We start from the raw sequence: 14,642 nt of genomic DNA on the forward strand, positions 1-14,642 counted from the left end.
TGTGCCCTCTTTTGCACATACATTCAGAGTTAGTATTTTTTCAAATGAGTTAGTGTTGTTACATGATCACCATTTCTCAAATATACAATATAATATCAGAATAATACAATTTTTACACAACCCTAGGTACACATGTGTAGAACTTTATACATAATGTAAAAAAAATATTCCCAACATTCAAAGAGAAATTATTTCACATTTAATATTTAGGTTTTATTTTTATATTCCAATGGATTACAGAATGTGTCTCTTTTTTAAAAAAAAAAGTTGTATTTGTCATCAATAAATTTTATCTGCCATTCTGCTGACTTAACTTTGTTAAGTCCTTCTGAGGTTCCTCACAGTCTTCTCGTCTTGATTAACTTACATAACTTTGTGACTGACACAAATTTCACTACTGCACTGTTCAGTTCGCTTCAAGATCATTAACAAATGTATTAAACAATAAAGATCCATGCACAGAACCTGCAGGCACCCCACAGTGAATCTTTTATGTTGAAAATTGATAATTTATTCCTATTTTTTTCTGTCCTAGACATTTTCTATTTAAGTCAGTACTTTAGCCTTCATATTGTGCCAACTGAGGGCTGATCCAAAGTTCAATTAATTCAATGGGAGAGACTCCCATTCATTTTAATGGGTCTTGAATCAGGCATCTAATTTTTTTAATAGACCTATAAAGGTCTTTGTAAAAGTACAAATAAGTGATATCATATGGTCCTCCTCTAACCACTATTATGTTGACATGCTGTAGTAGATTAATAGGCAAGATTTAACTTTATAAAAACCATGCTTTTGTGTCCTATCATACCATGTTCTTCTGGATGTTTTATATTCTTCTAAACTATCATAGAAAATCTTAGCCCTGTTACTCAACTTATTTAAAGAAGCCATTTAATATTATATTAATATACACCATGAAACTAATAGGGTTGTTTTTTTCCATATAAGATTTCATACAATTGGTACAATACCTCACATTTGCTACTGGATCATGGGTAAGCTCAAGCACAGGTAGAAAGAAGTATTTACAGAAGAATGATTTGGAAAACAGTTCCATAATGAATTCACAGGTGTCTAAAAAACGAAGTCTGTTCCAGTAACTTTTTCCTTGGCCCAGCTCTGGAAAATAAAATCCCAAAAAGGTTATCTGTAAAGTTTTCAGAATGAAATAGCTCATGTCTCAAAGATTAGCCTGAGATTGAAAGTGATTTTAAGGATTGTGATGGGGCCAATAAACTTGTCACAAACCCCAGCATGTCAGCCTATCTCAAATTCACTCTCTGGTTGAAATCCTGTCCCCACTATAGACAGTGCAGTTTTGCCACTGATTTCAATGGGGGCCAGAATTTCATCCTCTGTGTTTGATTAGCCCACTGAAACATCAGAACTACCAAGTGACACAGCTGGTTCATGGAACAGAAACTCGTGCATTTCATACCACATATCAGGTGCATGAAGCTAGAGCTGTGTAAACACTAAGGATCATTAATGAGGGCTTTTCATCCTTCTATGCAATTTTTGAGGAACTACAGTACAGATCAGTAGGTCAAACTTGTCAGCTGCTTTTAAATTATTTAAATCCTCTATACATTATTCATTTTTCAGAAAACTTATCATTCAGCACTTTTTAAAATGCAGCCTCTAGTGTTCTATTTTCTAAGAACAACTGTGCTTTGTATAATACAGCACCTTCAGCTAAAAATATTGAATTCCAGCAGTGTGGTTTACAGGATCTTTCAGCAAATTGTAGATTTCCTGCATAGACTCTTCCTGCTGAGTACTTTGCATAGCTGTGGTACATATTCACACGTGTTATCTGATGACACTGTGGGCCAAACTGGTGGTCCCGTATGTCTTCTGAATATTGTTTCTTCATTGATTATATGGTTACAGAGTACAACCCTAAGCACCATCTCCTTTTCGTTTACCAGAATTAATTTGCTTCTCATAAAGTAATCAAGAAAAAATTACTGCTTACGTTCAATCAATTTCTGAATGACTTCATGCCTCTGTTCTTGTTTGCGATTATAGCGTAAATAAACACAGAGAGTTCGAGCAGCTGCTTTTTGGACAGGGAGAACATTCTTAAAAGAAACAGGAAATACAGTTAAAACATCTAAAGGCATGTATAGGTACTTCTGGACACTATCAACTACAACAGAAAAATAGACAACAACTCATCAGGTTCCTTCTGAAACTGTGATATTTTGGCATGTGGCTTTATTTTCCTTTTTTTCCCCTTGCAATATATTCTACATTATTTTTTCATTCTAAGGTTAACAGATATTACACTTCAAGTTAAAATGCTTTTTAATATCTACTCAGATAAAGTATTTTTACAAATACACTCCATTAATATCTAATTAGACCTCTTCTTTAATTCAAACAATTGTCACTTTCCAGGCTGATAACAGCCAAACAATAATTTATAGGCACAACTGGTTGAAAAAATTTGGTTCCATAAAATTTAGGAACAAATTCAGATGTTTAAAAAGGTCTGAATGTTTAACATTGAACCTGTATTGTGCTCTAGGCGCATGTAGAACATAACTTACTGTATACTGCATTTTAATTTCAGTTTTTGTGGGTCTGCATGGCTCCTGATGTGTGTAGTATTTACAGACCTATAATTTTGGCCCATGATTAAGGCTAAGATTTTGTCATGGTTATTTTTAATAAAAGTCACGGACTGGTCACGGGCAATAAACCAAAATTCACGGAAGCCGTGACCTGTCTGTGACTTTTGCTGCTGCAGCTCCATTGTTTCCCCTGCCACAGTGATAGCTGGGAGCTGTGGGGATCCCCTCCACTTGCAGCAGCTGGAAGCTTCAGGGTGGGGGGCCCTCTGCCTAGGGCAGCTAGGAGCTGCAGGGTGACCATATTTCCCAAAGAGAAAATGGGATACCTTCAGCCACTTGCCTGAGGCATCCCCCACCCCCCACACGAGGCTGTCACCCGTCACTGGAACCCTGAGGAGGGCCCCCTCAGGAGTCTGTCACCTGTACTGGAACCTTGCAGGCCACCCCCCAGTCACCTGTTGCCACTGTCGGCCTGTCACTGGAACCCTGTCAAGACCCCACTGGTTGCCAGCTCCAGAGTGCAGCAGCCCCTGGGACTGAAGCAGAGAATGTCATGGAGATCTCTGGAAGTCAGGGATTCCGTGACTTCCATGACCTCTGTGACATAAACGTAGCCTTATCCATGATCCAACAAAGCACTTAAGCATGTGCTTAATTCTATCCTTATTCAAGTAAAGCACTTAGGCACATGCTTAACTTTAAGACACACACAAAAGAGTCATGAAAAGCGATAGCTTTCTGCAGAAAAATTTGATTTTTTTTTGGTTAAAAAAAATTCTTAAAACCAAAACATTTTCAGCCAAAACCCAAAATATCTGGATTCGGATTTGCTACTGCAATACCTCATGGGAGGTGTAGTTCAGTTGCCTCATGTCCTCATTCTCCTTTTGGGGCTGAGTTCCCCAGCCGGACTTCATATCCCATGATACATCATGGCTGTGGGACTCCCATAATGTACTGCCTCCTCTCACCCAGGGGGAAGACAATGGTGCATAATAGGATATGTAGTCCGACCAAGGAGCCTGGACAGGAGAGGAGACTGGGAGCATGAAGCAACTGAACTACAGCTCTCATGAAGCAGCACAGTAGCATACCAAATTGAAATATTTTGGTTGTTGGGTGAAAACTAAAAATGTTTTGCTTTTCTGGCATTCATTTCCCGACAACCAATGTTTATGGGTCAGCTTTTTATATAGTTACCAAATATTCACATTGAAGTAGGTCATGGCACTGCAAAAAGTTTACCATTCATATTTTATTCATATGTCCCAGTGTGCGAAAATAATAAAGAGCTCCCACATCCTTTTCTTTTTAAAATATATTAGTTTTAACTAAAATCATTTAACTGTCATGCACATTTTGTCTCCTATTATTGCTAGTAAGCAATATGAGGCCTGATTTACCATTGCATTACTCCACAGAAATCACTGGCATATCACTGATCTAAAACTGGAGTAATGCAATGGTGAATTGGGCCCATCAACTTTGACCTTTTTTTATATAGTTTACCCACTTTCTCTACTCTCTTCATCCTTTTTGTGTGTGTGTTTAAGCTCCTTGGTATAGGGACTGCACTTTCTACTGTTTTTGGAAATCACTTAGCACACTACTAGTGCTACCAAAAATAAACAACAACTGCTGCTCTTTTATAGTACTCTTCCTCCTTGAATTTAATTTAACAAAGCCCCAATCCAGTCTTTCTAAAGCACAATTTACTCCATGGAATTAAATGTCACATAAGAAAGAGTGTAATATAAAGTAAGCTAAGGGATCAAGCAAAAGATTCATTTTTCAGACGAGAAAATTTTGATTTACACAAAAACTTATTGAGAATCAGCAATGGCATTGGAAGGGAAATCCAGAAAAGAATACATGACAATTTCATGAAATGTTAATTAAGTCCAACTTTTCCTATGAAAGGTGTGTTTTTGTTCTTTGAGCATTTTCTTAGTCTTACGTGATAAAACCAGTGAACAACCTAACTTTGTTCTATAGAAGATAATATAATAAATACTAAGTTTAAATAAAATAAATAGTACATAAAGGTATTATTTATATTGCATTAGTCATTCTAAAGCATCAGAAACAAATATGAAAACAATAGAAGAGAGATAGAGAGAGCTTGGGGCTCACATTTGTCATAATGATTGTCAACATTCTGTGCAAAAAACGATAATAAATCTGATCACTTGATATGATATGAGGCAGGCATGCATATTTTTGTAGTAACTTCTCATGAGTTCTCCATTTTAAAGAAGTTGCTGCTCTCTGTTCCGCAGTCGTTAGTGCTGGAATCAAGTCAGGGACAGTCAATAACTAAAAATATAAAATAAAAACATTAAAAATTTAAAATCTCAATTTGTTATGACACAGTATTAATTGAAGCCTAAAAATTATGTTAATTTAGAAATCTACAAGACTGATTTGTTTCTATTTTAAGATGATAGCCTGTGTTTTTGCATATGCAAAATCCATTTATCCAGTCATGTTTTTATATGGCCCCCCAGCAATGGACAAACTACATTAATAAATTTGTACTCACAGCATGCCCGTGAGGTAGGGTAGTATCATCCCCATTTTACAGATGGGAAAACTGAGGCATTTGCCCATGATCACAGAGAGAGTATGTAGCAGAGCTGGGAGTAGAACCCAGGTCCCCCAATTACTTGTTCAGTACCCTAATCACAAGGCCATCATTCCTCCTAAAAGGATTAACTGTCTGAAAGGGCAATTCTACATAAAGTTACCCAGATGTGCATACAAATCACTATTAGACATATGCAACTACAGTACTTTGACTATGAAACCACAAAGATGCAATTGCACAACTTAGATGCAACTTAGCAACTATGTTTGAAAATTTGATCCCTTTTGGAAACTTTGTGGTTATTTATTCAGAAAGAAGGTATGTGTAAACTGAAAATTTTTGCATTGTACAGAAGGGCCTTATATCTATATAATTATCTCTCCCTCTTGATATGTATATAAATAAACAAACAAATACAAATGTCAGTTTGCAGTTTTATCAGTGTCAGGATCTGGTCCCATAGTCCTTCTGAAAACAGACTCTCAGTGATTTCAATGAGCATTACATATGTGAAACAACTTCAGTACTAACCTCCTTCATGTTTAGAACTAAACTACAAAACACAGGTTGCTTACCTTGCTTTCTGATCCACTGTTTTCTCCTCCAGTAGTCATAAGTTCAAGAATTTCAGGAAGGTGACTTATCAGTGCATCTAATACCTATTTAAAGAAATGTTGGATTAATCATGTTTGTAAATTTACTTGGCCTGATTCTTCTCTTGCACAAGTTTGACACTGGTAAGTCCCTCCTGACTTCAGTGGTATTACTATTCTTTTACACCAACATAAATGAAAGGAGAATCAGGTCCCATTATTTGTTCTGATGATGTTACTAAGATCATACCCATAATACAGTCAGATCTTTTAAACCAAAGTATTCACAATATAAAATATTAAAATGTAACTATCTTTCTATGTACCTCAGCAGTTTCGTAAGACAGTTTAGTAAGAACTTTATCAGATATGAAAGCAAATAAATATATTTTGGACAATTTTTGCCAGACAAAACTTAAAACTCTTTTTTTATCCAGCTTTAGCAAAACTGCACTTGATAGAGTAAAATATAATACACTGGAAATGCAGAATAACATGCCATTGAAAGCTTGGGGCATTTAAAACTAGACTAGAAATAACACTATTAAACACACTGTAGGGACAACTCCTAAATTGATGACTGATGGTTTTAGATCCTCAATTTTTGAGTGCCCAACTTGAGACATCTTAAAGGGGCCTAATTTTCAGAAGTGCTGAGAACCTGCTTTATGAAAATCAGGCCCTTTTAAGGTGTCTCAAGCTGGGCACCCAAAATCCATATTCAATTTTCAATATCTTGGCCAATGGCCCTATACAAAACAAAGTGGTCCAGATATTGGAATAATTCCACTGAATTCAAAAGGAGTAGTCACATGCTAAAGATGAGAGTTGAAATTCCTTCAGTATTTTACTGCATTGGGACTGAATTGCTTTTTTCTTATTTAATCATTTGGCCATTTCAATGGAGAACCAAAAATCTCACAACATCTTTGCAAGATGATTAAGTATTTTACACATGGCAAAACTGAGGCACATGAAATTTAGGTAAGTAGCCCAAGGTTACACAGAGTCTGTGCCAGACCCTGGACAAAAATCTAGGTCTCCTTTCTATAAGTCCTGTCCCTTAATCACAACACTATCATACCTTCCATTCAGTCAGAGAAAGAAAAATAACCCCAAAACTTGAAACCATAATCTATGTATCCTGAAAATTAATCGATTTACATGTAATTTTATAAATTAATCAATCTAGATAAATTACAGGGGCAGTGGAATCTGGGTTGGGGGAGCTAGCGCCCCTGCAACAGAAATATTATTGTGATCTATGTTTCTGACCCTGCATATCCTTCTTAAGCAAGTTGTTTTGTGAGCTCAAGCCAGGCAGGGCTCCAGGAGTGCAGAGGGCAGAGGCAAGAGCGAGACCCGGAGGGGCTCGAGCGGCTGCTGCAGTGCCAAGGATTGGTCTGGGGCGCAGGTAGGAAACCAGGTGATTAGGCTGGGATCAGCCACCTCTGGTGCAAGCCACTGGGCCCCCACTTCCCAGCCCGGAGCCAGCTGCTCCACCCCAGCAAAGTCCCCATAGCTCTTCTCACTCCCCAGGGAGCACACTCATCCCACTCCCACTCCTTCCTTGACGGTCTAACTATTCCCCACTCTCCATGCAGAGCATCTATCCTGATACCCCAACTTCGCCCCCCTCCCTATACAGAGTACCCACCTGGACTTCCTCTGACACTCCGACTTCCTCCTGCTCCTTGATTCTCCCCATTCTCCATGCTTAGTATGCTTAGATTTCTGTATGTACCTGTATGTATGTATCCATTCAAAGAGAGCTTCTGCCACCTCTGATAAATTATACCATGTTCAACCAAATTTTGAATATGATAAAAACAGGGGAGGGTTATTGACTTGAAATATTCCCCTATTTTTTCCCCTTTTATTTTCCAACAGTCATCACCTTCAAAGGCACCAAGATAAATCTGAGTCTAAAATGACTCCTTGAATCTTTATAGAATATGTGAACCAGAAGTAAAGCTTTTCACTTCAAACATTCATTATATTGGTTTATTGTATTGTTGGTAAGCATTATTAACGTAACCAACAAATAAAAAAGAGCAAATAGTATATTACCTCCAATGAATCATCCTGTAGTAGTGTTACCAGTTCTTTATGTATTACATACACACCCGAATCTAAAAGCTTAGCAACCTAAAAAATGACAGTAAGACAAACAAACAACAATACACTTTAGTTTCATGGAAATACAACAGTTAAAATAGCTGCATTTACTTTTCAGTACGGTTTGACTAGAAATATGAAAGTAGGGATGCTGAACAAATCTCTAACATCCACAAATTGCACTTAAAAATTGTTGAGGTTATGTACTTTCCTGCCATTAGCATATAACATTGCTTTTATAACAGCATGCAAAATGAACACCAGGGCTGTTGCATAACTATTAAACATGCCATTGAGACTGGGTTAACAAGAGCTTCCTTTTCTAACGTTTATATTCCAAAGGTGGTTTTGTTGTTGTTGTTGTTGTTTTGTTTTTTTTAAAGGTGGCCTGCAAATACTTAGAGAAACATTCCGGGCTTTTAAAACAGCCTGCTGCATGCTCCAGTAACAGAGGTAACAGAGTCAGACAGCTGAATTGAAGAAATAAAGGTTGGTTTGGCATCAGCTATGGGCCTTAAGCCTCCCTAATCTTTGCTATTTGAGGTTCTCACTTCATAAACTCCAAGGCTGCTGGCACTTTTGATTAGCATTCACAAGTCACATTTAAAGTTCTGCAGTAAGCCTGATGTCAATGTTAAAACAATCAGTAAGAACATATGGCAACAAATAAGAGAAAAGTGTCAAGAAATTGGACTTCTCAGCCATGTGGGGTAAATCATAGCTTCCTTTGGAGGTAATACTTGATACTCTTTAATCATTTTCTTTGTTTCACTTAGCTCATGCTAACAATCTGTTTACTTCCAGCTAAGAGGAAGGATATAATTTATTTTAGGAAATGGCTACAGAGCATATTAAATCAAAAATATATCCAACTAGAGGTGAGCATCATAAATTACTGATATCTGTGTGACATTTGGCTGACTAATTACACTGATGACATGATAACAACACATTAACATACCCTAACTGTGCACCGCATTTCAAGTGTAATCTCACGAGTCCTTTTTACAGGGCTAAAATAATCTTCTTTTATTTATTCAAATATCATTTTAAAGGTGTCTGGGGGTAGACACATGAAGTACAGGATTTTGCAGAATTATATGCTAGTTATACAATTTCGACTACTAGCTTCAATTATCTCCTTCTACGGCAATGTTGTGTAGAGGTTAAAGCAGGGAGTCAAGACACACTGGTCTTATTTCTAACTCTACTAGAAATTCACCGTAACACCTTCAACAAACCGTTTAATCTCTCAGCCTCATTCTCTGCCGTTTATAAATTGGGGATAATAAGAGTGAGCCCTGAGTTGTTCTGAGGCTTACAGTAAAGCTCTGCAATCTTTGGATGAAAGTCACCATCTGAAGAGTATGGATTATTATTAAATTGAGGAAGGGGATTTTACATTCATTTGTGCAATTCATTCCATTTAAAAATCATTAATACCTACAAAACCACGCCATCTAATATATTTAATAAAACAATACAGTGCAGCTTATACAAAACCAAGCAGTTAATTATAATATACATACTTGTTACATTTCTATAACTTTCTAACTGTTAATATTAAAATTCAGTCAATGTTTTGCTTAGACCTGGTGCTTACAATGTCTTCCACACACTGTCAACTAAGCCCCAAATCCTACAGTCCTAGAGGATTGCAGAATCAGATCAAATGCAGCATATTCCTTTCTCGCTTTCTCTCACTCATGTGTCCCTCACATACCATCCTTCTCGCTTTTTTTAAAATCTACTCTCTCCCCACTGGTTTGGGATGTGTGTGTGGAGGGGAGAAGGGGAGGAGAAGAATTCTTTCCCTTAATCCCACTTATTTCTCCCAATTCCTGTCCTCTGGCCCTTTGTCTCCAAAATTTTGGATCATACTGTTTATTTACACTACTTAAATTTCCTGTCCTGGAGTCTCTCCTATCTGCTGTCCTCCTAATCCACCACACCAAAACTTCCCTCACCAAAATCAATGACAACCTCCTTCTAGTTAAATTTCCAGTCCCTTAAAACATATTTAAAAGGTGTGTAGTGGATTATAATTATATATCAGAAGACTTTCAATAAATTGAAGAATTTTAGCAAATTTTCCAAAGCTTTCTCACTGAGGCCCTCCGTAGTTAAAATATAACAAATATCAATTTAAGCAGACAAGTATCAAAACCACATACAATATTAAAAAGCCAAAAAAAAAATCTGAAGTACTAACAAAAAAACTTTCTGGACTTACTTCATATAAGCCAATAGCCATAGTGTATCTGACTGGCACTTCAGGGTCATGACAAAGACAGAAAAATGTAGAGTATAGTTCCAAATGGAAGTTTTTCGGATCCACAAAAACAATCATGGCCTGTGGACAAATAAGATGGAGTCTTTAATCCAAATGTACACATATAGGGCCAAAATGTTTGGGATTCCAGCTACTGGACGGATCACCTCTTCCTCTGTGTGATACCACTGCTGCTGTAATCAGCAGGACATTTGAGCTAATACACACTGATTTAAAAATGGGGGAGCTGCTGATAGGACATTTTCTGTGACTGGTCCTCAACTCTGGAACTCTCTCCTACCCCCATGGTCTGATACAATTTGGATCAGCTAACTTCTGGACATGCTGCAAGGCTTCTTCTGAAGAGATAGATTGAGAAATACAGGATAGTTTGCACAGGAACCTATTATTTCATGATGAGTTAACTAACGGGCAGTCTATATTCTGAGTGATTGGGTCAGTTCCAGGAGGACAGGAAAAAGTCTTGGTATTGTGAATATGGATCCTTTAGTTTTACATATTTTAAATTATTCTCTAAACAACTAAAACCTTCAATTGGAGCTTTTAAAAACAAATAAATAAATTACATGTTTAGCCAGCAACAAAGCCAATCTCTGAAATTTTGGCTACCATTGTGTATGCACAAAACATGTATTTGCTCAAGTAAACCAGTAGATATCTAATTATGTACTTTGTGCATATTTTAAGCCAACTTAAAAAAATGTGGCTGATAAGGTTGACTACAAAGAAATGTTCCTTTAAATATAAAGGATACCTGTAAACATTCAAAATAGAAGGCAGATTAATAGAAACAATAGTTTTAGGCATAAAAGCCTCATTTCTATATATGTGAAAAGACCTTTTATTTAGCAAATACATGAGGGTACATGAGTTAGACGCATATCTAGCTCATTCAGAGCTAAATCCTGTGCCCCTTGGAAAGCCAGTTGTGCAGAATGGGTGGGGAGGTCCCAGCTATGGAGAGCTTACAAAACAGCTGTTCTTTCAATGCCATTGTACAAGAGGCTTTGAGGGAACAGTGTATGTGAGAGATCTTTGATGACAGGAATGTCTTGGTCAAAACTCACCACTGGTTTTCTGTGATTTGGGGATGAAGATAAGTCACGGAATCTATGACTTCCATTGACCCCTGTGATATTTTCAGCCCCAGGGCTGGAGCTCCCAGCCAGCCTCCTGCTCCCCCCTCCCCCTGTAGCTCCCAGTCCCCCTCCTCCCCCCGGTGACAGGACCCTGCAGCTCCTGGCTGCAGTGGGCAGACCCTGCAGCTCCCAGCCACAGTGGGCAGTGGGGACCGCTCGGAACTCCCAGCCGCAGCAGGGGGTGAGGAGACCCCACAGCAGCTCAGCTCCCATGGGCGACAGGAGACCCCAGAGCTCCCACTCACCGCAGGTGGCAGGGATCCTCCCAGAGCTTCCTGCCACTGCAGGCAGCAGGGGCCCCCCAGAGCTGCTCAGCTGCTGTGTGGGGGGACCCCAGAGCTCCCATTCACTGCAGTGGCAGGGGACCCCAACGCCTAGAAGCGATGGGCGCTGAACTCATCTCTCTCTCTCTTCTGTCAGGGATATTTTTAATGAAAGTCCTGCACAGGTCATGTGCTTCCATGAATTTTTGCTTATTGCCCATGACCTGTCCATGGCTTTTACTAAAAATATCTGTGACAAGAACTTAGCTTTACTCAAAGCCTTCTTGGAGAATCCCTGCACTAAGTCAATTTAATTTTGCTTTGCACAGGAGTTCAGATTTGGCTCACAATATACTATATGGTAACAGATTTTACATCTTACATCTATTCCTGTTTTGTGGCTAATATGCACAATGTAAGTTTTATAAAATAGTAGTTAACTTACTGGAAAGTTGTAAGCACAGTTCTTCCTTACTGATATATACTTCTTTTCTTGCTCTAGGGTTTGAAGTTGTATCTGATTATCATTGTGTCCATTTTCCTGCTGTAAGCCCAGTGTGCAAAGTTTCTTGTAAAATTCCAAAAATCTCAAGTGTTGCTCTGGAGTAAAAATTCCTTTAAAAATACAACACTAATGCTTAAGTTTTTTGTTACAGAATATCAGGGAAAAAGCTAACAATATCCAACAACTTGAGTTTATTTCCAGAGCAATCAAATAAACCATTTCCCCTATTCATTCTCATATAAGGACTCCAATAGGAACCATTTCCTTATTGCAAGTGATAGGGAGAAATAGTGATTACAGAAAAATTAAACCTACCCATAGAAGAAGGAATCTTCACTTCTGTATTTTAGAAATATATCATTTTTAGAATATTAAGGGTTTCATTTAGGAGGATTGCGAATATATTTTAAAAGTGGTAGGGTCACGTTTATTCCCCTTCTTGCCTCCAAATCCTTGAACACCACCACCATTCTCACTGAGCTCAGACAAAGCCCTCTGCACAAATTAAGCCTTTGGGACCTTAAGGGTTTAAGTAGCATGGAGGGGTTTATCTGGGCCACCTGTAGTACAGTGAATTTCACCTTACACTTAAAGGATCAATGGGCTGGATTTTGATCTCTATCCAGCCCCTATCCAGTTTATAGGTGTATAGGGACCATAAAGTTAGAGGAGAAATCCCATGATACAGGACCAGTTTACAGCTAAACTAAGTGGCCCTACACTGCCGTAGCCTCATAGGTCCCAGTGCAGGACACATGCTGGTGATGCAAGGGGAGCATCTGTACAGCTCACTGCTTTGAGGATTCTGAGCTGCAGATTCAGCCCCGAGAGCAGCCAGGAATCCAAGTGGTGCAAAAGTGGCATAAAGCCTCCTTTGCTACCATTTCTTCCTGGGCTAACCCTTTGTACTGTGTCTGAGGAGACATAGCACAGCATCTAGCACCTTATTACTAATATCATGCCCTATTTTCAAAGGTTTATAGTTTAACCACAACTAACACACTCACTTCAAGATGAAATCTGCAACAAAACTAGGCATCAAAACAAAACAACGAAAGTAGAGAAAATATTAAAAAGAAAAAAGACAATCCAATCTTTATGTTACAGATGGTTTCAGAGGGTTTTTGTACTCTGAATTATCATTCCACTTGATAAATGTTGGCTATCTGGACATTTTCTAATCTGTATACTTCACAATACATTGAGTCACTCAATTTAAAAGAATCATTAAATCATACCATATAGTCCATTACATAGTTTCCCTAAATGGAAAGACAAAGAAACAAGAATCGATTCATCCACTTTGAAGGATTTTTCACAGAATGATTTCACTAAAGGGAGAACAGTTTGACTTCTGTCATCTGAAAAACAAAACAAATGTGTAAAGTTAGTTGTTCATGTTCAATCACTTGAAGAAGAGCATATGTCCCTTTCATGATAAAAATGTCAAGGTCCTTTAAAGTGCAGCTGGGATTCTTGTTTAGCTGACACCCATATTTTAATTAAGTAAGAGTATGAGTGAAATCTATTTATTTTAATGTAGAAGCTTTTGAGGCCTCTATGGGTCACCCCCCCTTTTCTAGGGAAGGACCCTCATTTGTACAGGATGGGACAACAAAAGCTCTCCGAGCACCTGCAGTGTGTGGGTAAGTGAAGAAGCACACCCATCTTCTCCTCCACCAACACACCTAGTAGCCAAGAGATAGAGGGAGAAGATATATGGTGAGCAAGAGGATAAAGGGAGAGCTTGTCAAGGTGGGACAGGGCGAGTTCTGCTGCCTTGGATCTCAAGGTCAGCTAGAAATGAAGCTTTTCAACCTACTGAGCTCCCTCCTATTCATCTGCAGGGCTGTGCATAACCTCTGACCACTCTTTAACCCCTTTCCAACAGCCAAAACAGCTGTTGCAGCAATAGTAAGTAAAAAACTTCAAACAGAAGTGTGAAATTGATAGTCTCAACAGTTTGAAAATAAATCTACTACTGTATCCAATGGTACAAATCATAGAATCATAGAAGATTAGGGTTGGAAGAGACCTCAGGAGGTCATCTAGTCCAATCCCCTGCTCAAAGCAGGACCAACACCAACTAAATCATCCCAGCCAGAGCTTTGTCAAGCTGGGCTTTGAAAACCTCTAAGGATGGAGATTCCACCACCTCCTTAGGTAACCCATTCCAACAAATGCTATCTGTTAAACAATCCAATTGCATTCATTGGTATTCTCCCCAAACTATCTGCTTTTCATTATGTAGCTTTCCATATGGTTTATATGTTGATTATTTTGATAATTCGTGATCAACTCCTTGTTAAGTAAATATTTGCTCCTCTCTTATGTACCAGGAAGGTGCAGTAAAGTCAGAAAAACAGGAGTGGGAGTGGGAGCTGTTGTGCAAAATACGGGGCTGCTAATGAAGATAAACAATTGAACAGCTCTGAAGAAAAAAAAGAATATTACTATATACAGTACTAACTGGTAAATAATGAACAGTGACTATAACAACTGCTGCATCACACAGACATATTAGGATACTTTTGCATACTCTCTGTGGGCCAGGTTTCTGGC

General features: G+C 38.3%; 1 protein-coding gene across 1 annotated transcript in view; it reads right to left on the reverse strand.

Annotated features, from left to right (window-relative positions):
- PPP4R4 (protein phosphatase 4 regulatory subunit 4) overlaps positions 1 to 14,642 on the reverse strand; it is a 115,690-nt gene that overhangs the window by 18,480 nt on the left and 82,568 nt on the right. Inside the window, exons 9-16 of the mRNA XM_065403997.1 lie at positions 13,319 to 13,441; positions 12,021 to 12,190; positions 10,114 to 10,233; positions 7,833 to 7,910; positions 5,745 to 5,828; positions 4,716 to 4,898; positions 1,982 to 2,087; positions 975 to 1,122 (exon numbers count right to left, since the gene is read on the reverse strand). Coding sequence (XP_065260069.1) covers positions 975 to 1,122; positions 1,982 to 2,087; positions 4,716 to 4,898; positions 5,745 to 5,828; positions 7,833 to 7,910; positions 10,114 to 10,233; positions 12,021 to 12,190; positions 13,319 to 13,441 — 1,012 coding nt within the window. The remainder of the gene's footprint in view (positions 1 to 974; positions 1,123 to 1,981; positions 2,088 to 4,715; positions 4,899 to 5,744; positions 5,829 to 7,832; positions 7,911 to 10,113; positions 10,234 to 12,020; positions 12,191 to 13,318; positions 13,442 to 14,642) is intronic.

This window comes from Emys orbicularis, chromosome 4 (genome assembly GCF_028017835.1).
Source record: "Emys orbicularis isolate rEmyOrb1 chromosome 4, rEmyOrb1.hap1, whole genome shotgun sequence".
Taxonomy (NCBI): Eukaryota; Metazoa; Chordata; order Testudines; family Emydidae; genus Emys; species Emys orbicularis.